The following is a 21300-nucleotide window of genomic DNA, read 5'->3' as shown; positions in this document are numbered from 1 at the left end:
GATAAATATTTTGAAAATCTAAAATATGAATTTTTCAGCTAAAAAGAGCTTTTTTGTAATCCAGCAGAAAAATTATCCCATCAACAAGCTAAAATTCTACATAATATTTCACTCTAATGAATGTAACAAGAAGTACAAGAACGATTTGAATGAAGTGCGAAACATTTGAGATTTGTTTGATGGTGGGAAAATTCCACCCTCGGCTTCTTTGTTTGTAGAGAGGCGGCAGGTGGAAATAATAAACGCCACTCTCGAAACAATCGCTGCCCCGCGATAACAGCAGGCAAGCGCTGAATCATCAATGGACTCTCATGTAGAGAGCAAATGAAAATAAAATGTTGCTGGACTCACCACAGCAGCAGCGGAAGTCGTTGGTCTCGCCCGCCTGCCCAGCCGATTGCTTTGGTCTTGCGCCTCCAGACAGCAACTTAATAGTCGGCGCTGCAGCGGCAGCGCAACCAAGAAGCTGTCAGTCGAGCACGCGACCTCACCCAGAGCACATCTCACAGGGATTAAATCCATTTAAGCGGCATGTCTTGACGCATTCTGCCCCCCAACTGGATTCATCTGCAACAAAATTTCCACAATTTAAATTGTAAGTTATTTTTTTCTGCCTATCACGAAGGTCAATTTAATATTATTGAATTATGCGTAGTCTTGTCTCCCCCAAAAGGCTGTGATGGAAAATCGCTGGTCATTATTTTTTGTTTCTCACCGAGAGAAAAATATTTGAGCTTCGTCTGTATCGTTGGTTCGGAGTGGGTAGCAGGGAAATAAATTAGCACCTTTACCCATACAAAGGGCGTCCTGTGAATGAATTAAATACGGCTCGCCTTAACAAATATGGATTTTCATGAAAATTAATTTTCCAACCATCAGTAAATTTCTTGTGCATATTTCTTTAAATTAAAATCCTTGGACAAAAAATTTAATTGATTGATAAAAATGTCCAAATTTTATTGAGAGAATAAACACTGCGATATTCAGAAATTTTTCCAAATTGTTCCTTCTTCATTTAAAAAGTTTTCAGCCGACTTATTCTAATCGCGGACATTTTCTTTAAAATCCTCTCCTCACTTTTGTTGTCCATACAATCAGTTAATACCAGAACTAACTGAGTCCAATACTCATTTTCTTTATCGGCTCTTCAAGTGCCAGACAGCGAGAGTGGAGAGCTCTAATATAAATGTACGTGCCGTAAAGTCTCTCTGAGTGAGAAAAATCATCTCAACGAGATATTTAAAATACACCCTTGAGGAGCTTGTTCTTGATTAGTTCGAATATGTCAAGTCGGGAATACAGACAAGAAAAATTGTCGAGCTCGTAAATGCTCGTCTCATTAATAAAAAGAGCAGTTGTGTGACTCTTTGAGATTTCATATGATGTCATCAATTAGTGAATAAGCCTGGGCTCACATATGCACCACCACATCCTCCGAAAGATCGCGTGCTCGAATGCAGTTGGCGTTTTCAGAATTTTACGAGGGCGCGGCTATTTTTCTTTGAGATTAACCAAAAGAAAAGAGGAGGAAATAATTTTCTGTTTTTTCTGCTACTGTTATAGATAAAATAAGTTTTCCCCTCCTGGTTAATAGATTTGATTTAGTTCAAATACAAAACTAGTCTCGGGTCCTTTCCGCCGTTTTCCATTTTTATATTTGCCTGCCTGCGTGTTCAGGCGCCGCCACAAGTTTATTTTTGTCTATGTTTAGGGTGACTTTTGCAGCCAGCCCCGAAAATTTATGAGGATGAGTCAAAGGGGGAGAGCGACTTTGGAGCGCGCGTGCGACGCGTTTAGGGGCCGAAAAACAATTTGGAAGAGAGCCGCCTTTAAAAGGCACATTCCGATATATGTATCGAAGCGAAACAGAAACACACAAATGTCAAAATGTTGCCACTTCAGAGCTATTTCGGGGCTTTGTAATTATTTCACAAGTGGTCCCCGCACAAAATCTGTTTTCAATAGAAGAGCAGTGCTCAACGCGCGTTTCAAATTACATGTGTATGGCAATCGTGAATGAGCAAGAAGGTTTCTGTCGTGACCCTAGTACCAAAACAGAGCTAATTGAATTAAGAAGTTCATTTATGCGGGCACTGCGGGAGCATTGATCAAATTACAAGCTGGCCCGGTGGTTATAAAAAAATTTAGTAAATTTGGGTTCATCTTTTCTTAAATATCAAATTACTGTAATAGACATTAATTGCTCTAATCCAGAATATTTGGACCTTTTGGTATTTTTCTTCCCTATTTTAATAATAAAAAAAAAATTGTTAGTGAATGGGATATCACGGATATTATATAAATAATGCTTATCCTGCAGTTAAAAATCCATTTTTTCTTATAAAAAAAGCAAAGAATGAGTTAATACGTAGTAATATGAAATTATCTTGAATAGCAAAAAAAAAAAAAAAAATAACTGAAAGTTTTAAATAATATAAATTTTTTCTTGGTGAAATGGATGAAACAAAATTAAATTAATTGAAAAAAGTATAATCAATTTAAGAAAATCCTTCCTTAGCTTAAATATTATATTAATTTTAAGAGCTCAGCATTGCTTTATTTCAAAGCGGTAAAATTAAACCCTTCATGATTCGGTTTTCTAAAATAATAAAATTAAACTACAATAGATATAATTTAATCATATGACTTAAATTTTAGTGTCCGTCCCAATAACAACAATTAATTATTAATAAGCAATAATGTCTACCTTATTTATTTTACAAAATTGATGTTTCAAAAAACCAAAATTTGAAATCAATAAATTATTTGTTTTTTAACTTGCGAGTTGGAAGTTGTGAAGTTAATTTCAATCCTCATTAATTTTACTTGAGCTTTTACATAAAAAATGTAACTTTGGTGAAAATTTTTGTGTTGTCTGGGTTAGAAATGCGCTATGTATAATTTTTCTGCCGAGTTTCCTGTGTAAAGAGACGAGAACCACGCGCTCTTTACGGCATATAATATGAGTCAGTTCCTGGAACAAAATTGGCCCAATGCAGAGAGCGAAGCGCAGCCTTGCTCAGCACAATAATCGGGAGATGAGGTCACGCCGAGAAAGAAGCCAGATTGCAATCTAACACCAAAAATAAAGTCGCCCCATTGTGCAAATTAGCAGGCCGTGCAGAACCAATTGGCCTTTTTATTGATCATCTCGTCAACTTCAATTCGCTCCATTAATTTAAACAAACTGCGAGCTCAAATTACTCAAGAATTAACATTTACTGAATAAATTCTTAGCAGATTTTTTCATTCGTTTACCACATACTAATGAGAAGTGAAACTCGTTTGGCAATTAAAATCTTGTAAATTAAACACAAGATCGTCTGATGAACATTATTATCAGAATTTGGAATGCAAAAGATTGCGAGCCGGAAGTGACGAATTTGCCTTGCTTCGCATAATAAGAAGTAGTGATGCGCGTCCAGCATCCATAATTTATCTCTGCCTCATTAAAATTCAGAAGAGGAACATTATTTTTAAACGTTCAAAACGCCCTATTTGTAGATGCAGTGCTTTGTGATCATCACGACCCGAAGCCTTCTCTGGACTCTTTTGACCCTGGTGTCGACTTTGGCAGTCTTGTCCTCCATTCTGACCGCTAGGTGGTTAGTGGGCCCCGAGCACAAATACCATTACAATGTCACCACGGTCACAGAGATAAATTCAAAAAAGAGTTATGCAGGTAAAATATATATATAAAAAATAAACGTAAAAATTCATCTTTAAGTGGATTTGTAACTAAAAATAAAATAATAGCTTATAATCTTTAATTTTATAAATCAGTTTAGTTTGTAGTTTTTAATTTTTTCTATCATAATCTCCGATTTTTGTGTAGAGTCAGAAAAATTTAAAAAAGATCATCAATAAATAAGGGGAAAAATGAAAATGAAAATATTTAATTTTTTACCTTTCAGTTGAGGAGCAGGTAAAATGGTATGGAAGAACTCTGGGCATCTTCACCCGATGCACCCTCATTAAAGGAAGGGAGCACTGCGCCCCGTTTGTTGGACTAAAAGAAGCAGAGGGTGGTGCCGGCTTTCCCATACCCTGGCAAGTGGCCCTGGTCTTCCTGACCCTTGGAGTGCTCACTGGAATTGTGACGACGATGGCCGCTCTCCTCGGCTGCTGCGTCCAGGCTGTGTGCGGAAAGAAGTCGTTGTTCAGTGTGGCTGGGGCTGCTCAAGCGGCGGCAGGTACGGCTGTTAAAACTTTGCTGAAAAATTGATTATAACTTTTTATTAGGACTGTTGTATGTTGTGGGCCTGATGATGTTTCCGTTCGGATTTGGGTCGGAAAGAGTGCAGAGGTTGTGCGGCCATGGTTCGGCGGTTTTTTACCTCGAAGATTGCACTCTTGGTAAAGTTTTGAATTAAATTAATTTGTGATTCATTGATAATATTTTAATGTGTAGGATGGTCATTTTATGTGGCACTCTTGGGCATCATCGGGACTTTTATATGCGCCGTTTTGTCATCACTAGCGGACAAAGCAATGTCAAGTGACCGAATTCAAGAAGAAATTGATGACGGAAAAATATTGATTTGCCTTCCTTAAATTTCTTGAAACTATTGCAAATCTTTTAATAACAGAATCTCATTATTTTTATATTATTTTCCATAAGAAATCAGACTGTTTTAAGTTTCGTTGTAAATTGCGTGTTCTTACTAGTTACAAAAAGCACTCAATTTATAATCCTCTAAGGTTTGTTAATTAAAATCTTTCAAATATCAGATTAAACAGTTTGATTATTATTGGTAATTACCTGGTGTGGCTAAAGAGGTGTGCTGCCATCGTCTGTGGTCATATTAGAAGTGGATGTGCGTCCTGCACCACTCTTGGTGCTCAGGCGCACCGTGTCGGCTGGAGAGCAGTGAGGACCTCCCATCTTCATTTCCTGGGACTTTCGGAATTTGGCCTTTGTTCGCTTTACTTGGAAATTCAGCATTGACTGGCGCCTCTGGCTGATTTGCAGCTCCTGCTGCAAATTCCTTTCAAGACCGACTGATTTCATCCAAACTGAAACGAACTATTTTTTTATATTAGAAATTAGATTAATTAAAATTCAGATTCTCAATTAACCTCAATGTCTGGAATTGATTGGAGACCAAATTTCTGGGCATTGATTTTGTTGACGTCCACGATGTCAAGATAATGCCTAACCAAACCCTGGTTGCGCATTTCCAGGGTGAATTTCATGGCTTCCTTTTCGTGCTTCTTCCTCCGCTTGTCCAGAATGCCTCGTTGAAGGTAGCCCACCTTGTCCGACAGGTTTGTAGTGGAATCACACAGCACTTCATTTCTTAAAGCATCCTGGCAGTTTTCTTCGTACAATTTCTGGACTGAGGAAATTACGTTTGAAAGTTGCTGCTCCATTTTCGCATTGCCAGACATTTGTAGATCGATGTCGGCGTTGCTCCGTTGGGAAAATTGCCGCAGTTTCTGATATTTTTGATCCGAAACAATTTTGAGCTTCAGCCATCTCAGGTCTCTTTCGGTGTTACCCAGCCAGTGTTTAGAAATCCACCTGGAAAATAAAAGATTTAATCCAAAATAAAAATACATATAAAAAAAAACTTGTACCGATAAAACTGTTGTCCATCTCCGGAAGTAACTTTTGATCCAAATTTCTCAGCAGCATCTCTTGTTGCTTTTAAATTTTGCGTTTCTGCCTTGTAAGCCTCAATTTTTCCAAGCAATATAGACGCAGATCTTTGACTCTCTAGCTCGAGTGCCTCCAGGTCTCTGAATAATTCTTGCGAGGCAGCCTCGGCTAGATTCAGAAGGAACTTTTTCCCCAAGAAACTGCAAAAGTGACGGTTTTGAACAATCTCGGAATTTTTTTGAGCAAATTTATACTTTGGGTATCTTTCAAAGTCGGAATTGCTGCTATGCGAGTCAAAACTTCTTGGGGAGCTGCGTAGAAATTTGTGAGGCGAAGAACTGCTGCTTGCCAAGGGAGAGGGAGGTCTTGAATGGACATCAGTAGCAGATTGAAGAGAGACGGCAGATCCAAGATTACTTGCTCTTAAAGTAAATACCAAGGGAATGGGAAGTTTCTAAAATAAGAAATATACTAACAAGTTAGTTTTTGCAACCGAAGTAAAAGAAATTGAAGAAGAACTGCAGCAAGCTCTGAGACGGTTGGCTTCGAGTTCCAGCAACCGCAGTTGCAACTCCAGAAGGTGCAAGTACTGTTTTTTGTCATCGAGACTTGGATGTTCTATAAAAAATATATTAATAACTGTAAGCAAAATAATGTTACAAAAAGTATAATACCTTTTGAGGGATGCATGTTGGTAAAGCTAGATGAGCACCAGTCTTATACAGGCACCTTTCCTTTGCATGCGATTACAATTAGAGAGACTATTGAAAATCATTCCCATGGCAACCCCATTGGATTTCTCTTCATTTGTGCACTAGAGTATAATAGTAAAAGGGGCAGCTGCAAACACAATTGATTAGCACATAATGGGGTACTCATCTGATGACCAGGATATGGGTCACCAGCACATATCATATGACCCATTGAACATTCCCGTTCCTCCACAGGTTACATCAAAATTTTTGATTAAGGATTTAATTTTTTCAAATTCATAGATTGAACGCTGGTGGGTTGGAGGAGCAGTTTTGGGTCCGAGTGAGTACAAAGCTCAATACAGACCAAGAAGACCTAATGTTTGGAACATCGAAAGGTTTCCGGTAGACAATAAATATTTGTCACCAAATTTGTTACAGCCCCACACTCTGGCTCACTTTTCAGTAACTTTTTAAAATTGTTATAGACAGTGTATTATTTAAAAAACATTTTTTTAATTTGAAAGGGCGCAGGATATGCAAAAAAGGCTAGAAATGAATCAACATCAATTTTTCCTAGCTGGAAAGACGTCTGGATAAGCGAGACAAAGAGGAATTTTTCCCAAATCTCTCGAGGGGAAAAAGATGATTTTACTTTTTCTTATGATCTTAATATGCAACCAAAGGTAATCTAGGTTGGCACTTAAACATTTATCAAAGCTCCTTACTTATAGTCCTGGAATTTTGCAAGACAAGACACTTGGGTCTGCCCAAGTTATATAAGAAAGGCAACAATGATGGACGACAAAGTGTATGAATTTGAAGAAGAATTCAGAATCGTTCCAGCAAGTGTCACAGTGAGGTTGGTTCGGCACTTTTAATGTCAGCTTAAAAATATATTTTATTTTTCGATGCAGGCCTCTGCAAACAGAGTTTCAAGGTGCATACAAAGGTGCTCAGCCCAGACAGCCGAGTAGTCTGCCAATCATTGTACCTCGATCACAGCAGTATGAAACACTGTTAGTCCCAGACATGTACGAGACTTCTGCTGCTACTATTGGCTCTAAATTACCACTAGTCTTGTAAATTAAGCATCAATCGAGTAATTTAAGTTTAGGCTGTAGTGTCCATGGCCTCAATTTGAGACAAATCATTGTCCTCCATTTCATCAAGCCAATCAGAAACATCGCTCAACGGCTCGGCCTTACCTGCTTTGTTCACATTTAGAGCTTTGCGGGATGAGGCTGGAGTATCTCTGGCCACAGTGGTAGCTTTTGTGTTCAATGGGGTCGAACTGGAATTAATATTTTTGCGGATATTGCTTGGGCTTGGAGTAGCGTAAGTGCTGGCAGGAGAGTTGTAGGTTGTGGACGGAGTCGCGGCTTAAATTATTTATAAAAAATAAATATAAAAATTAGCTTGGCTAGGCAGGTTTTTTTAAATCTACCTGTTTCAGATGCAGGCTCTTGTTTTACATTAGCTCCAGTAATAATCATCCTGCTCTCAGTGAAGTACTGATTAGGGTGGCACAAACCAAATTCGACGCCTTTGCCAGGTTGTGACAGGACAAAAAGCTTCTGGCAGGCAAGCACAGGCTGCTGAGTATTGACATACTCCATGACATCCTTAAGACCTATAGTTATTAAAAGAAACTGTTGATTACAAACAAATAACTTGCTACCAAATGTACTACCTTGGTTTGAGTCGATACCGTAACTCAGAATCAACTTCCGCAGCTCTAGAGGTTTAGAATGCTTGAATGGACAGCCACTTGCATCTTCTGGGCCAGGTTGACTGTTGATGATTTTGTTGCAGCCGTACGGGGAAAAGTTACACCGCTTTCCTTCCTTTCCGTAATTGTAGCGAATATTGTAGCCGTATTCTTTCTCAAACTAGACATAAAAATTAATAAAAAAATATTAAAATCTAACAATGAATTTTAATATCAACCTTTTCCACGGCCATGACCTTCACAAACTCCGACCTCCAAAACTTGAGAGCGTCCTCAAGACTCAATCCTGCGCCTTTCAAAAATAGGCCATACTGCATTCGAGCTGCATGTCGCAAGTGATGCTTGAGACGCAGGGTCTCATGCATTCTCCTCATACAAGGAGGGAATGATTTCTTTGACAGCTAAAATTTAAAGAAACATTTAAATACATAATTTAAATTTTTCTCAGATTAAACAAATAATTTTTAAAACTCACATCATCTAGATCTTCAATTCTTAGTGAATCAGATGAAGTTGTAGTGGGCTTGTAAGTTCCAGACTCATACTGGTCCAGCAAACACTTCAAGACAGAATCCAGTCTAATGTCTGCTGTAGTTTCAGGAAGACACTGTCTCATTACCTAGAAGCAAACAAACTTTATTATCCATAATTTACATTCATCAACTTCTAATTTACTGCAAGAGAATGAGAGATTTCTTGGCGAAGCTTGGATGCAATCAAGTTTCCCAAATCACCAGAGGCAACATATGCTTGGCCCTTTTCCAAGTAGACCCTTCGAATTTTCACAAGGTCGAGCACTCGTCTAAAAGGCACTTTGTAGAAGTCGGACAAATCTATTTGTGTTGCGTTCATAAGCTGGAATGTGTTTATAAACTTCGCCAATTTTGATTTCTTTTCCTCCACTGGAATCTATAAAATAAAAAGATAAATATTATGCATTCTGGAAAAATGACAACCTCATGCGTACAGGTTTGAAATCAATGTTGTTGATTTGCAAAAAATCCTTTCGGCCATCAATTGTCAGCTCTTCGAACCTGGCCATAAAGAGATCAAGTTCTTTATTGATGAACCAGTTGCGGAGTTCATCAGTTCGGCAAAACGCAAGACACAGAATGAAGTGCGAAATGTGGTCCCTTCTTCTAGCCTCATAATTTGGTGTTGTTCCAGAGACGCCTGGACTGGAGTACTGAAAAAAAAATTTTTCACTCAATTTAAAAATATTTTCTCTTTTTATCTCCTGCTTACAAGTTTAGCAAGGGGTTTAAGCTCCTGCTTCTTCAGCTCTTCATGAAAGTTTTTACGCCATTCCTCAGAATACTTTACAAAGCCTCGCAGGGTCACTGTCTCAATTATTCGAAGAGCTGAAATTGGAACTTTTATGAGTGACTGTTAACTTAAGATTTGCATAGCTTCATCTCTCATCTTCTTGATTTTATGGTGTACATACATAATAGGATTAATAGTAACGATAGCTTATATGATAAATTTAATTTTATTAATAACAAAATTACATTATAAAAGTCATACCTTTAAGTCTCTCCAGGGCGATTTCTTCAAAGTCATGAATGAGAATGGAATTTGTTGGAATTTTGTCATATAACTGGAGGTCGTGCGGATATTGGCTGTCGAGTTCAACATCCGCCTGTTTCTGCAAATTGCGCCGGGGATTCCGCGTAAAATCCATGATTTCTCAGCAATCCACGACTAAATGAACTTGAAAATTTTGGACGACATTAAATTTCTACTAATTTTTAAAAGAAGAAAAGGTTTCCGGGAACTTTGTTGATGTTTCTTCCTTATAAGAGGGAAGATTATCTTGACTCTGTCGGCTCCAGCTGTCTTTCCCGCAAATCCTGCCCCTCTTGCCGCCAAATTCCTAATCACCGATGTGGTCTAGGAAAAGGGTGGGGGTAATAAGTATTGTAAAGAACTTAATAAAGTTAAACCAATAGCTTAGAAATTCAAGAAAAAGGTAATTAAAAAGAAATTATAACACAAAAATTATAAATTTACATTTTATAATAAATTTATATTAATAAAAATTAAGATTTTGCGGAAAGTTATTATCAATCTAGAATAGTTATCTAATAAAAAAATCTGTTTGGTTGGCATTGGCGACTTCCTACAACAAATGAGCGCTACCTGCATGTTTACAAGCGCATGTTTCCAGGTTATCAAAGCTTCCAAAGCCGGACGTGAAAAATTTGCCGAAAATTCGATTTAGATAGCCATCTACATCCTCTTGTTAGCGACCTTTGCTATTAAAACGCAGGTAATTGCGTGGATTCCGCGAATTAGGGCGTCGCGACCCCTGCCCTGCCCCAAAAATGGCGCAGTTTTGATGCACAATTTGTGAGGGCGCCCGATCCATTTTCGGAGGCCGAGCTTATTTGCGCTGACTTGCGCTAATTTCGGCAAATGCGTGCGTCGAGTTACTTCCAAAGCGACGCCGTAACAACCCCTTCAGTTGCATTTAACATTAATAAGGCCCCCGAAAGCGAGTTTTTATCGCCTAGGTTGACTGAGCCGGGGAGGCTTTTGTGCATCGGCCATTTTCACAAAAGATGGCACTCCGGCTGTGTTGTTGTTGTGCCGTTCATATGGTCGCAATTTTCGATTAAAAAAAGTTACTTTTAGGCGCTACAATCCAAATTTTTTATCATAAAAGCATACCTAGATCAACTCTGCGACCTTTTCACCCCTGAATATTGTGAACTCCGTCAACGTCGGATTGACCGGCACGAATTTTTTTTGTGGTCCTGGCAATTTTGCCCCATTTTCTCTCAGCCTATTTAACAACCAACCCAACGAAACCCAGTTGAAATTCAATTCTAACGAGAGTCTCACATTCCAGGACAATGGCAGACGCCATTAAACCTGCGCCGACACCAACCCGGTTTGTGGTGCAATGGGAAGAACACCCTGCCCACCTGGCATCCCGGCTGGGACACTTACTCGAGTCGCAGACCCTGGTGGACATCACACTCATGTGCAACACCCACACTCTGCGAGTTCACCGCTGTGTGTTAGCCGCCTGTAGTCCCTATTTTGAGAACTTACTCCAGAACATTGCACAACGACAATTGTCCCAGCACCCCTTAATTGTGCTTAAAGACATGCAGTTCTCCGTACTAAAGAGCATGATTGAGTTCATGTATTGTGGGGAAACTAATGTCACAGATGAAGATCTTGGGCCTCTGCTGCAAGCGGCGCGCTTCTTCCAAGTCAAGGGCCTTTCGTCAATGAGCAAAGAGGCGCTCGGCATTACGAGTAAACCAACAAGACCAAAAGTTAATGGTAGGAATCTCTGCAAGTCATTCTTATACATTGAAAATATTTTCATAGACCAATCGGTATGCAGTGAATTATAAATAAAATTAAAGTTGAAATATAAATTGAAGAACGAAAACAGTAAATACAAAAATAATTTATCTTCACTGATTAGCAAAATTGCATCCATTTACATTTTTTTACATCAGTTTTATGATGTCTACAAATTTAAATATGATCCATTTCCATTGACCTCATTGATTCTCGATTGTAAGTTGATAGTTGCATTAATTTAATAATTTCAGGCGATGTTCAAAAAGAACCAGCAAAAGCAGCAACTCAAACTGTCAAATCTGCTGCCTCCAAAGTAACATCTCAGCTGGCCACTCCTACCAAACAGACCATCCAGGCTGACGAGTTCCGTGAGAGTCCTGGTCTGAAGGCGGCTGACCTGCTGCTATCCCTGAACAAGCCTGTCGTCGCTGCTGAGCAAAAGCCGATGGGTGCTGCTAAAGATTCAACGCTGCAGTTGGTACCTAATCAGGTTGGAACCTCCAGTCCACTTTATCAGGTTGGACTTCAACTGTGAAATGCTCCTAATCTCAATTAACTCATTAGCTGAATACAAATATCAGCAGTTTGGCCGTTTTCAATCTTGACTGATTTTAATGCAATTCTTTGTATTATTTTAACAAAATTTTTAATTTCAACTGCATGATTAATTAGCTTGCTATCATTTCGCAGTTCAAGTTGGGTCTTTCATTTGGCGTGAAATAATTTTTCATTTCAACATATAAGGAAAAAAAATTAAATAAGAATAATGTCCGTCATGCCCTAGGCTGGACCAAAGAAACGGGGCAGACCTATCAAACAGGACATGGGTTTGATGTACCAAGAAAAAATTGTTGCCGACACTGACGTTGCTCTCCGCAAAGAGGCAGAGGCCAGCAAGCGCGCCGTCGAGTCTCTGCAGAAGCAAATGAACGAAGACGCTGAGAAGAAAGCCGCCTCTCCTCAGAAGTCCGGTGGACTGGTAATGAAGTCCACCCTGGTGAGGATTCCCCCAAACCAAGCCTCCGCCGTGAAGAAGGGAGCAGCGGCTGCTGCTGCTGCCACAGCCGCCCAGGCAGCTCAAGAGAAGGTGGTGGCGCCGACACCCCCAAAGGAGACGAAGATCGAGAAGGCGGATGATGGTGACCAGATCACTTTGCAGCTGAACGAAGGAGAAGCAGGCACTGCCATGAGTAACTATGAGGAGGTGCTGAAAGCTGCCGGTCTGCCCGCAGACATGCCTATTCTTATGGACAGTGGGGATGGCAACTATGTCCCTATCAGCGAGGAGGTTCTCATGAACATGGTCAACAGTGGCGTCATTCAAGTAAGTAAACCTGTTTTATTCTTCTTATAGTGTATTGTAAAGTGAAGAAGTTTCTTAAGTGTTTGATAAAATTTTCTAACTTTATGCAAAAAATTAACCTGGAGTTGCATGTAACCTTTGATATTTTCAAGAAAATGAATGTACCATAAAATCTTGAAACAATTTAAATTGAAATTGTTTTTATTTGTTTCAGGTCCAAGAGGAAAGCACAGATGGTGGCGAGGTGCAAAAGGAGACGGTTGAAGAGGGCGGCACCCAGATGATCATGACTGAGGGCGAAATGGGTCAGCAAATAGTACAATACATTGACGACAACGGCGACCTGGTGGAGGGTGTGCTGGCGGTGGTGCAGGAGGGCGAGGAGGGCACCACCGTGGCAGTCACCCCATCCGGCGAGGTGCTGCAGCTGCAGGCGGGTGAGGACGGCGAGAGCTTCCAACTGGTGGAGCAGCAGACAGAGTCGCACCCCTCGGAAGGGGAGCTCATCACCCCAGAGCTGAACGAGGACGACAGCGGCATCCCTAGCAAGAAGATGAAGCTGGATGGGTGAACTGCAGTGGCAAGTTAGATTTTATCGATTCTTTGCGCCCGGTCCGACTGGTATGAACGAAAAAAAAAACAATCAGGGCGCTTTGGGAATTCCGTGTTTTTGTTTTTTCTCTTATCTTTTTGATCAGATTAGGGTATGTATTTTTGAGCTTTTGATTTCGCATCTTTAATTTATAAAAAATGGAGTTTCCAAAGCTCCTCTGAGTCCGATGCAAAGCCTGATTGGAATCTCGCATGTGCTGCCGAGAAAACAGAAGGCTGATTTATCGAACTTTTTGAAGGACCGCGCGCGATTTGTAAAAAGTCTTTGAGAACAGTAGAAGATGATTTAAAATTCAAAGCTGCAAATTTAACAAAAACTACGATATAAATAAATAACAAATTCGAATTAGACTTGTACGGATGGCTTCACATTTCCTACCATTACGCTGCTCTTCTTCAAAGATAGCCGGTGTAATTTTTTATTTCTGGGTGAATGATTGCAACTTTGTGTGTGTTTTCCAGCATAGGTCCATACATAATATATTCTATTGCAACGGCTGAGAAGGGCCTTTGTATTTTTAAAACGATCGCTAAGTAGGTTTAGTTTTCACCAAGAGTGTCACACACCACAAACACACACAGTTTGATAAAAATCTTACAAAAAAAATCGTACCTTCTCGGTGGGAATGGTCGCTTTGTAATGTACATACTACCTACCTTTTGATTTCTGAGTGTTTGATTCTCCTACGGTAAATATAGAGAATAATGAAAAAATATCTAGCGGCACGATGTTCAAACGAGACGATTCTTTGGCATTGCAGCATGAACGGAAGAAACTTGTACAATTCTAGCGTGATTGGGTTAAAACGTCGCCTTCATGTGTAAATGCATATCCCCGTGTCCCTCATGAAACCCCCTCAACATTATTCCATTATTTGGAAGTTTTACAGAAATTCATCCCAATTCAAGCCTCGATGGGAAATTTTTGGTATCAGCAAAAGAAATGATTGGTTATTTTGTACGTCGGTGTCCAACGGCGGAACTCGTCAATTTCGTTTTTGTTGAACGAAACAACCGTTTTCACGTCCATTTCTTTTTTTTTACGTAAATTCTCAACAAAATTTTCACAATAATTATGTATCAGCTGTAAACCATAATTTGTGTTAAATAAAAATGTACCAAAATAGAAAAAGATCATGTTGTCCCTAAATATAAAAAAAACCCTAATGATTTTAAAAGAAAAATCTGCATAAGAATTTAAAGAAAGATTTTGAAAATAATGACTTAAAATTGAGGATTTTAATTGGATAGGCATAAAATAATATCGATTGAAAAATGCATATTTGGGCGCTGCCGAAAGAGCCGCGGGCGATCCTTGCCGGCACCTTGGGTTTCAGATCTTTCCCGCGAAGGTCCGCCCGGCGGTGACCTTGGTCTATTTGCTTGGCATCAAAGGTCTCTGCCGCAGAGGAGGCGGATGACCGGCGTGTTGCTCGGAAGGTGAAAGTGGTGACGCAAGTGAGGCGCGTTTTTCTCCGAGTCTATCTACATTTCGGCCGGCCACAGACCTTGGACCATCACATATTTTAACTTTATATTTAAAAGAAAAGCTCGGTTCAGGAAAATAAAAATAACAAATTGCTCAATCAAGCGCCGCAGCGGTTTTTGTATTGTAGCATTTGGTTTTATTCGTCTTGTTACATAAGTTGATGTACAAACAAGGTAATTGAACGGAATGTCGGTCGAGTGTCTTGCACTGGTTGCACTTTTCCTTGGTCAGATCGGCTTCTCACAAGGCGGACGGCTTTGAAACAAGTCGAGTGCAGCGCGCCTTCACATTCGCACGGTTTCGAAAAACAAACTCTGAACGTGGGACATTCCGATTTTCTCATAGATCGATCAGTCTTTTTCATAATATTTATACATTACGTGTAAGGTAAAGAGTAATTAAAAACGTGGGACGTTTGGCCTTCAAATGCTTGCACTAAAAAAATTCAATTGAAGCAAATTCATTATTTTTCTTTTTTGACAAATAATTTTGAAAAGGACCAAATCAATCAAATTCTTATAAAAATAAATCAGAGTTAATATAAATTTTGTTTAATTTCGATAAAATAATCTAGAGACCCTCTTATTTTTTTTACACTTTTTATAAACTTAAAAAAATTCGAGTTGATTCTTTGCTCGTGTATTAATTTTGTCTGTGAGGCAAAGCGCAAAATAACACTTTCAATTCTTGAGCTTTACACGTCTGCTATGTGTCTGTTGACCACACTGGGCACCGTCTTTTGGCCCTTGTAGTTGAGCAGAAACTCCAACACAGACAGTCTTCTGAGGGGCGCCGGTGGCGGCGTCTTGGCCGCGGCCACCTGGATGGCCTCGGCCATTTTGGACACTGAACTTTTTCGGTGCACGCGGGCCGCTCGCCACTGCTGCAGGGCTTCGTCGTAACTGGGAAGGCCGGAGACTAGTGTGTAATTGGGAAGGGCCTCTTCAGGCAGCGGGCCGTTTTCACCTCCCTCGCGCGCTGCCGCGGCCGCTAGCACTGAAACAAAAATTTTAAATGGAACATTGAAAACTAAGTAATTAAAAGAAAAAATAATAAATAGCACAAACAATTAATAATGAAATTTCCAAAATTTAAAGGATTCATTAAAAAAATCGAGCAAATTTTAATTTTTTTGTTTCTTAGTTTTGATTTAATTGCTTTTTTTTTTACAATATTTTCTTTTTTGATGTAATAATCGTCAAATCGCCTGAACTTCAGAGTTTATCAGTCGATTTTTTTATTGGATAGTTTAAATATTAGTGCATTTCGTATTTGATGGTCCTGTTTATATGAGTCAACCTTTCTTTTGATTTTATCTTTAAGTACCCGAGTCTATAATATTATTTAATAGTCTAGGTCGCGTTTTCTACATTGTATTGTGTGGCAAAATGTCGCGCTAATTTCGCTTTTGTCTGGATTTCACCTTGCCTGTGGCGTTTTCTGCATAAATCTGAATCCTCTCCGCGAATCACAATGCGCACGTGCTATGGTTATCATTATTGTTGGTGAAAAACTGACTCTGGAGCAGCAAGTGGCTCAGCCAAGGTTCTGAAAGTTTGCGGCCAAGGTTCAAGTCGGCGGTTAAAAATAAAATAAAATTGCTCCTGAGTGATGTTTGCACGTACACTCATGATTAAGATCAACCAACACTTAACGAGTGCATTAGCACGGCCGGGGCATTAAGTTTCAGTCAGGATTTCCCGTTTATCAGTCATGTACACTCCAGTTTCTCTATTTTCAGAAATGTTTCAAAACATGTAAATTGTAAATTTTTCAAATTTCAGAATTATTTTCGTTGCCTCAATGTTTGCTGGGATTTTATCCCTATACTTTGTTTCCACCATGACATCAAATTAAAATTGCCAGCAAATGAATTTGCTCTTTCATTTTTTTGTCTGTTGTTTGCAAACAATTTGACGAAAATACTTTTCTCCCCCCAATTTGATTGCAAAATAAATATTTTATATATTTACTAATATTTTAATATAATTTTATAGTTTAATATCACTTTTTTTAATGTAATTTTAACTTTAAAAATATACTCATTGGATTTATTTAATTTTATTTAATATTTTAAATAATTTTATGAATTTTAACTTTTTTTACCGACTTTACAATCGTTTCAACAAAACTTTTTTGTCACAAAACCTTGTTTAATTAAATAATATTTTAAAATATTTAATACACTACTTCTTAAATAATAAATTTAAATATATTAAATATAATTGCAGTAAACGTCTGTAATAAAAAATAAATCTCTTCCTTTATCTTTAAACTGCATAGAATGAAATGTAATGTCATTTTTATGTTTTTCTTTTGACATTGTTGTAAATATATAGCTACTGTTAAGTAATATGTTGCAATCGTAGGCAAAGCAGGTGAAAATTAGTGCATAAAGACATTCGAAAAAGAGCAATTCACGCTGGCTGTTGTCTCGTCGTACCTCCTCCCGTGAACAAGGGGCATTAAATTACTAATCTGACCTCACGATAGATCGCGTACAGGTTGGTGGAGAGGAAGGACAACCACAAATTGAAGCGTAATGAGTTATAACGCGTGCAGGCGGATAAATTAACATACAACCTGCATTAATCTGCGCCGCCTGCGGTTGTTTTGATATTATTTTTCTCTTCGAGGTTGCTTGGGAAGGCTCGAAATTATTCATGCGCATATAATTAATTATTAATCCGTTGAAAAAAAAATCCGTTCTGCAAATTACTCGGCAACAATTTTTGAGACGCAGAAAGTTTCCACCTTCCGCGACCCTGCGGAAAATTTCACCTTAAAAAAATGCGCGCGAGTGTGATTGATAAGATAGAGCGTCACCCACCCACATTGACACAAATCACGCAAGGTGCGCACAATCAAGAGGAAAAAGCAGGAAAGATTATAATTAATATTAATTGTGTCCGCCGCTTTTCAGAACCGGCGACGCAGAAGGTTAGACAATTTTGAAATTTACGTTTTGTTTAACCTTCCTGTTTAAAAAAAAAACTGGGCCATATTGCATGTGAGTCACAACGGGGGAGCAAATTCGCCGCTGCTCGGATGTGTTATTAGTTCCTGTGTTACACTGACAGGTGTAATTTTAGCTTTTTTCAAAAGTAAAATTATTAAATTATTACTTTGTGACCATGGGCGCTGAAGAAGTAAAAACAAGTTAATACGAGCTAATATAAAAATAAAATCATTTAGAAGTACAAAATGAAAATATTTTTATCTTAAAGTAATAATTTTTTAATTGCAATTTTAAGATTCTTTTGAGAATGTTATCATTTAAGTATGCAATGCAATATATAATTAAGGTTTTGCAATTTTTTATAACTTTTTAATGCCATTTTATAAGGCCCGCTTTCAATTTTTTTTAGGAAACTTATTTACTTGCCAATTTCTCATTATCCTGAAAATTTAAATTTTCCGAAATTTTCTATACATGTATTTTCTGGGATATTCCTGTATTACGTCATTTTTTAAATTCGGACATATTCGTACATTAATTTAATTAAAAACCATTATAAAGTTATACGAAAGAGTTGAAATATCTTCTTATTTGATATGTGAAATGACTATTAAATCTTGAAGAATTTAGCGTACATGAATAAGTAAAAATAAAAATAATGTTACTTAAAATTCTAGAATAAGGATTTTGGACAAAAATAATGGGTTCTGCATGGTTGAAAAAACTAAATAATAATAATTACATATAAGCTGATTTTGAATAATACAATATATAAACTTGCATTATTCTTTATGGTTTAAATTGTCTCACCTCCTCTTTTCCACTCCTGAAAGCGGTGGTACAGCATGCAGGAGCACATGCAGCAGAGGCAGCTGAAGACCATGAGGGTGAGAACCACCCCGACCCAGACGTCAGCCATGAAGCGGTCGTACTCGGAGGGCATGTGGATGCCGCCGCCGTCGTCATCGTCGAACGCGTTGTAGGTGCGCGGCGTGACTGCCAACTGCAGAAATCGGTCGCTGCCCCCCGAGCCGAGGATGACCCCTGGCGCAGCCCAGGCGCCCGTGTCGTCCACCAGGTGCTGTCCCGGTGCCATGTCTCGCTCTCACAGCATCACTCTCATTGACACAAACAAACAAACAAAATTAGAGAGTTTTTCACTCAGGCCGTCGTGCACGATCGGAGGCCAGACGCAGACTGAACGGGCCGTCGCACTTGACTGACGGAGTGAATGGACACCCCACTCGGCCGGCCTTGTCTCGCGCCTGCATATTTATTCTGCCAAGCCTCTAATTATCTGCAATTATTTTGATCATCGGACTGATTTTGTTGCCCTTTGGGAAGGAACTGGGAAAGACCTTTGCTCGCCAGATTGTTAACGAGATAAATTTTTGCAATAAATTTAATTTGTTCTACACGCTTGGTTCGCTTTTTGAAGGTTAATTGTTAACTGGAGAATTGATTTATAATCTTTGTTTCTGTAATGTATGAAAAGTGAGACAGTAAAGGAATTTATTTCGCTGTCGTTTTAGGTCTATGTTATAATTTTGAATCTTGATTTTATCAATACTAAATTTTTTATTATTTTTTTTAATCTTTTTTGTTAATGGAGGTAGAACAACGTTCGGCTGAATGAAAATTTTATCTTCGGTTTATTTATTAATTATTATAGATGTTTTCCTCGATCGTAAACATTTGAGCTTTTTACAACAATTTGTGTTACAATTTATGTGGAATATTTTTTTCTAACTGTACAATGAAAATACATTTGCATTTAGAAATGAAAATTTTTGAGACCATGAATTTATTTTCATCCTTTAAATTTTACATTATTATTTTGAGACAAAACCAAGGTTGCCGCGTGAGTAGGCCGGTTTGCTGGATCCCAAATCTTGAGAGCCAGTTTCATCGTCAAAACTCTGATTATTTTCATCCTCTTCAATATACTCCTCTTTTTCAAATTTTTTCGGTGCAGTTTCGCAATCCTAAAGGAAAATAATAAAACATACTCATCTTTGAAGATTATTGGAAGTTGACGCATTTGTATTGTAAAGTTTTTCGAATATCTCAAGATCATGACTATCATAAAAGCACTTTTAACAATATATTGCTGTAAATAATAAGTATGTCGTGTACGTCACGAATTTAAATTTCCGCCTTCTTATCTACCTTTAAATGGAGAATAAAACCGCGATAACAAAGTCTATATTTGATACAAACCTCATGAATGAAATCATCAAATTTCGCCGTCCTCTTCTCAGTCTGCGTCTTTTTATCCGCGCACTTTGATTTCTTCACTTTACATTTTTCCTTCTCTTTGCTGTTCTGGCCACTTTGCATTTGCAGCAAATCTTTAAGGACTTTGACCTCCCTTTTCAACTCGGTGATTTTCGTCTCTTGCGTCTGGGTCAAACTTCTCTGGAAAAGAGCGTCAGCGCGAATTCGCGCCACTTCGGCGGTCAGCGCCAAATTTTCATGAACCGCCCTTTGAGTGGTGGCCGCCATCCGAGTGGCCGTGGCCGCCTGGAACTTTTCGCTTAAACTCAAAAGTTGCTCCTCCATTTCTTTCTTCAATCTAGAAATTATTAATATTTATTATTTTCAAAAAAATTGATATTTAAAAAAAAACCTGTTTTTGCTCAATATAAAATTTCTCTCCACCTCTTGCAGTGCGTTTTCATGGTTGACGTCTTTTTGCTTGATTTCCTCCTCCTGTTTCGCAAATTTTTCGTTCAGATCGTTTTTCTGCAGACGAAACTCCTCTAGCGAATTCAACTTTCCGTTCAGCAACTTTCGAAAAAAAATAGTATGAATTAAAAAAGATATTCAGGATTATCAATAAATAAGAACCTTTATTTCTGCAGACAATTGTTCCTCATTTACTTGAGCCGTGTGCTGGAGGTCTGCAATTCTTTTTTCAAATGCGTCACCCTCCGACTTTCTAGCCTATTTATAATTTAGATAAAAATAATTTTTTTTTTTTGCAAAAAGATATTTTAAAAAGCGAATTATATTTTCTTCAATTACTGGTAAAAGTATTTTATTGGAGTATAATTATATTTCTTTTTTTAAGTACTTGGGCAAGTCCTGTGAGTCTTTCTTGGAGTTCAACAATCTCAGAGCACTTCTCGTCCAACTGCCTGCGCAAAAACGCAATCACGTTAGCGCTCTTCTCGTCGAGCTGCCTGAAGTCACCTTGCAGTCCTGTGTTATGCGTCTCAAGTTGTTGGCAGCGGTCTGTTAATCTGTCATTTGAAAGTATTTAAGAAATTTAGCGGCGAGTTAGAATCCAGAAGTGTGATTTATGTAGCCGACACAAACAAAAAATAATGTGTTGAATTAAAAAATTATCAACCGCTTACTTTGCAACTTGGGCTTGAAGGTCGTTAATGATTATTTGGAAGTATTCCTTGTCCACCTCACTTATTTCCTCCTTCAACTCAATTGACTCTTTCTTTTTTCCCTTCTTGGACTTTTTTGACCCCTTTTTCACCATTTTGTAAGATTCTATCTAAAACCAAATTCATAATACACTAAAATAAAATTTGTTGCCATAGCAACCAATGTCTAAAATAGGGAAATAAGAG

The 21300-nt window shown here is 38.4% G+C and overlaps 6 protein-coding genes across 13 annotated transcripts; 2 read left to right on the top strand and 4 right to left on the bottom strand.

Annotated features, from left to right (window-relative positions):
• The first annotated feature begins 436 nt into the window (after positions 1 to 436).
• Positions 437 to 4750, top strand: LOC132199518 (LHFPL tetraspan subfamily member 2a protein-like). Its single transcript, XM_059624318.1, has 5 exons — positions 437 to 595; positions 3505 to 3682; positions 3915 to 4193; positions 4243 to 4356; positions 4412 to 4750. Exons 2-5 carry the CDS (start codon positions 3505 to 3507, stop codon positions 4552 to 4554), a joined length of 714 nt encoding a protein of 237 aa, XP_059480301.1. The 5' UTR covers positions 437 to 595; the 3' UTR covers positions 4555 to 4750.
• On the bottom strand, positions 3909 to 6798 carry LOC132199509 (uncharacterized). Its single transcript, XM_059624306.1, has 7 exons — positions 6277 to 6798; positions 6079 to 6220; positions 5857 to 6024; positions 5581 to 5802; positions 5080 to 5524; positions 4763 to 5026; positions 3909 to 4213 (listed from the first exon to the last, which is right to left on the bottom strand). Exons 1-6 carry the CDS (start codon positions 6290 to 6292, stop codon positions 4772 to 4774), a joined length of 1248 nt encoding a protein of 415 aa, XP_059480289.1. The 5' UTR covers positions 6293 to 6798; the 3' UTR covers positions 3909 to 4213; positions 4763 to 4771.
• Positions 6799 to 7213: 415 nt separating this feature from the next.
• Positions 7214 to 9919, bottom strand: LOC132199468 (DNA primase large subunit). The gene is made up of 9 exons (XM_059624200.1): positions 9554 to 9919; positions 9272 to 9387; positions 8994 to 9212; positions 8702 to 8935; positions 8502 to 8645; positions 8245 to 8427; positions 7988 to 8186; positions 7742 to 7927; positions 7214 to 7676 (listed from the first exon to the last, which is right to left on the bottom strand). The coding sequence occupies exons 1-9, from the start codon at positions 9708 to 9710 to the stop codon at positions 7408 to 7410; spliced, it is 1707 nt and encodes a 568-aa protein (XP_059480183.1). The 5' UTR covers positions 9711 to 9919; the 3' UTR covers positions 7214 to 7407.
• A 226-nt stretch (positions 9920 to 10145) lies between these two features.
• LOC132199474 (longitudinals lacking protein, isoforms H/M/V-like) lies at positions 10146 to 14400 on the top strand. Of its 8 annotated transcripts, none has more exons than XM_059624280.1 (5): positions 10146 to 10298; positions 10881 to 11323; positions 11602 to 11840; positions 12147 to 12674; positions 12868 to 14400. In XM_059624280.1, exons 2-5 carry the CDS (start codon positions 10885 to 10887, stop codon positions 13222 to 13224), a joined length of 1563 nt encoding a protein of 520 aa, XP_059480263.1. In that variant the 5' UTR covers positions 10146 to 10298; positions 10881 to 10884; the 3' UTR covers positions 13225 to 14400. The 8 variants fall into 8 exon arrangements, with proteins under 8 accessions (XP_059480263.1, XP_059480255.1, XP_059480245.1 ...); XM_059624272.1 differs by having other exon boundaries at positions 12135 to 12674; XM_059624262.1 differs by having other exon boundaries at positions 11602 to 11867.
• A 455-nt stretch (positions 14401 to 14855) lies between these two features.
• Positions 14856 to 18930, bottom strand: LOC132198046 (uncharacterized). Its single transcript, XM_059621785.1, has 2 exons — positions 18524 to 18930; positions 14856 to 15750 (listed from the first exon to the last, which is right to left on the bottom strand). The coding sequence occupies exons 1-2, from the start codon at positions 18807 to 18809 to the stop codon at positions 15449 to 15451; spliced, it is 588 nt and encodes a 195-aa protein (XP_059477768.1). The 5' UTR covers positions 18810 to 18930; the 3' UTR covers positions 14856 to 15448.
• Positions 18931 to 19421: 491 nt separating this feature from the next.
• LOC132192589 (cilia- and flagella-associated protein 157) lies at positions 19422 to 21209 on the bottom strand. The gene is made up of 6 exons (XM_059612623.1): positions 21076 to 21209; positions 20790 to 20958; positions 20564 to 20659; positions 20343 to 20503; positions 19934 to 20288; positions 19422 to 19698 (listed from the first exon to the last, which is right to left on the bottom strand). Exons 1-6 carry the CDS (start codon positions 21207 to 21209, stop codon positions 19546 to 19548), a joined length of 1068 nt encoding a protein of 355 aa, XP_059468606.1. The 3' UTR covers positions 19422 to 19545.
• Positions 21210 to 21300: the final 91 nt, after the last annotated feature.

This window comes from Neocloeon triangulifer, unplaced genomic scaffold, assembly GCF_031216515.1.
Source record: "Neocloeon triangulifer isolate White Clay Creek 2 clone unplaced genomic scaffold, ASM3121651v1 ptg000001l, whole genome shotgun sequence".
Classification (NCBI taxonomy): Eukaryota; Metazoa; Arthropoda; class Insecta; order Ephemeroptera; family Baetidae; genus Neocloeon; species Neocloeon triangulifer.
This window is presented reverse-complemented; position numbering and strand designations above follow the sequence as displayed.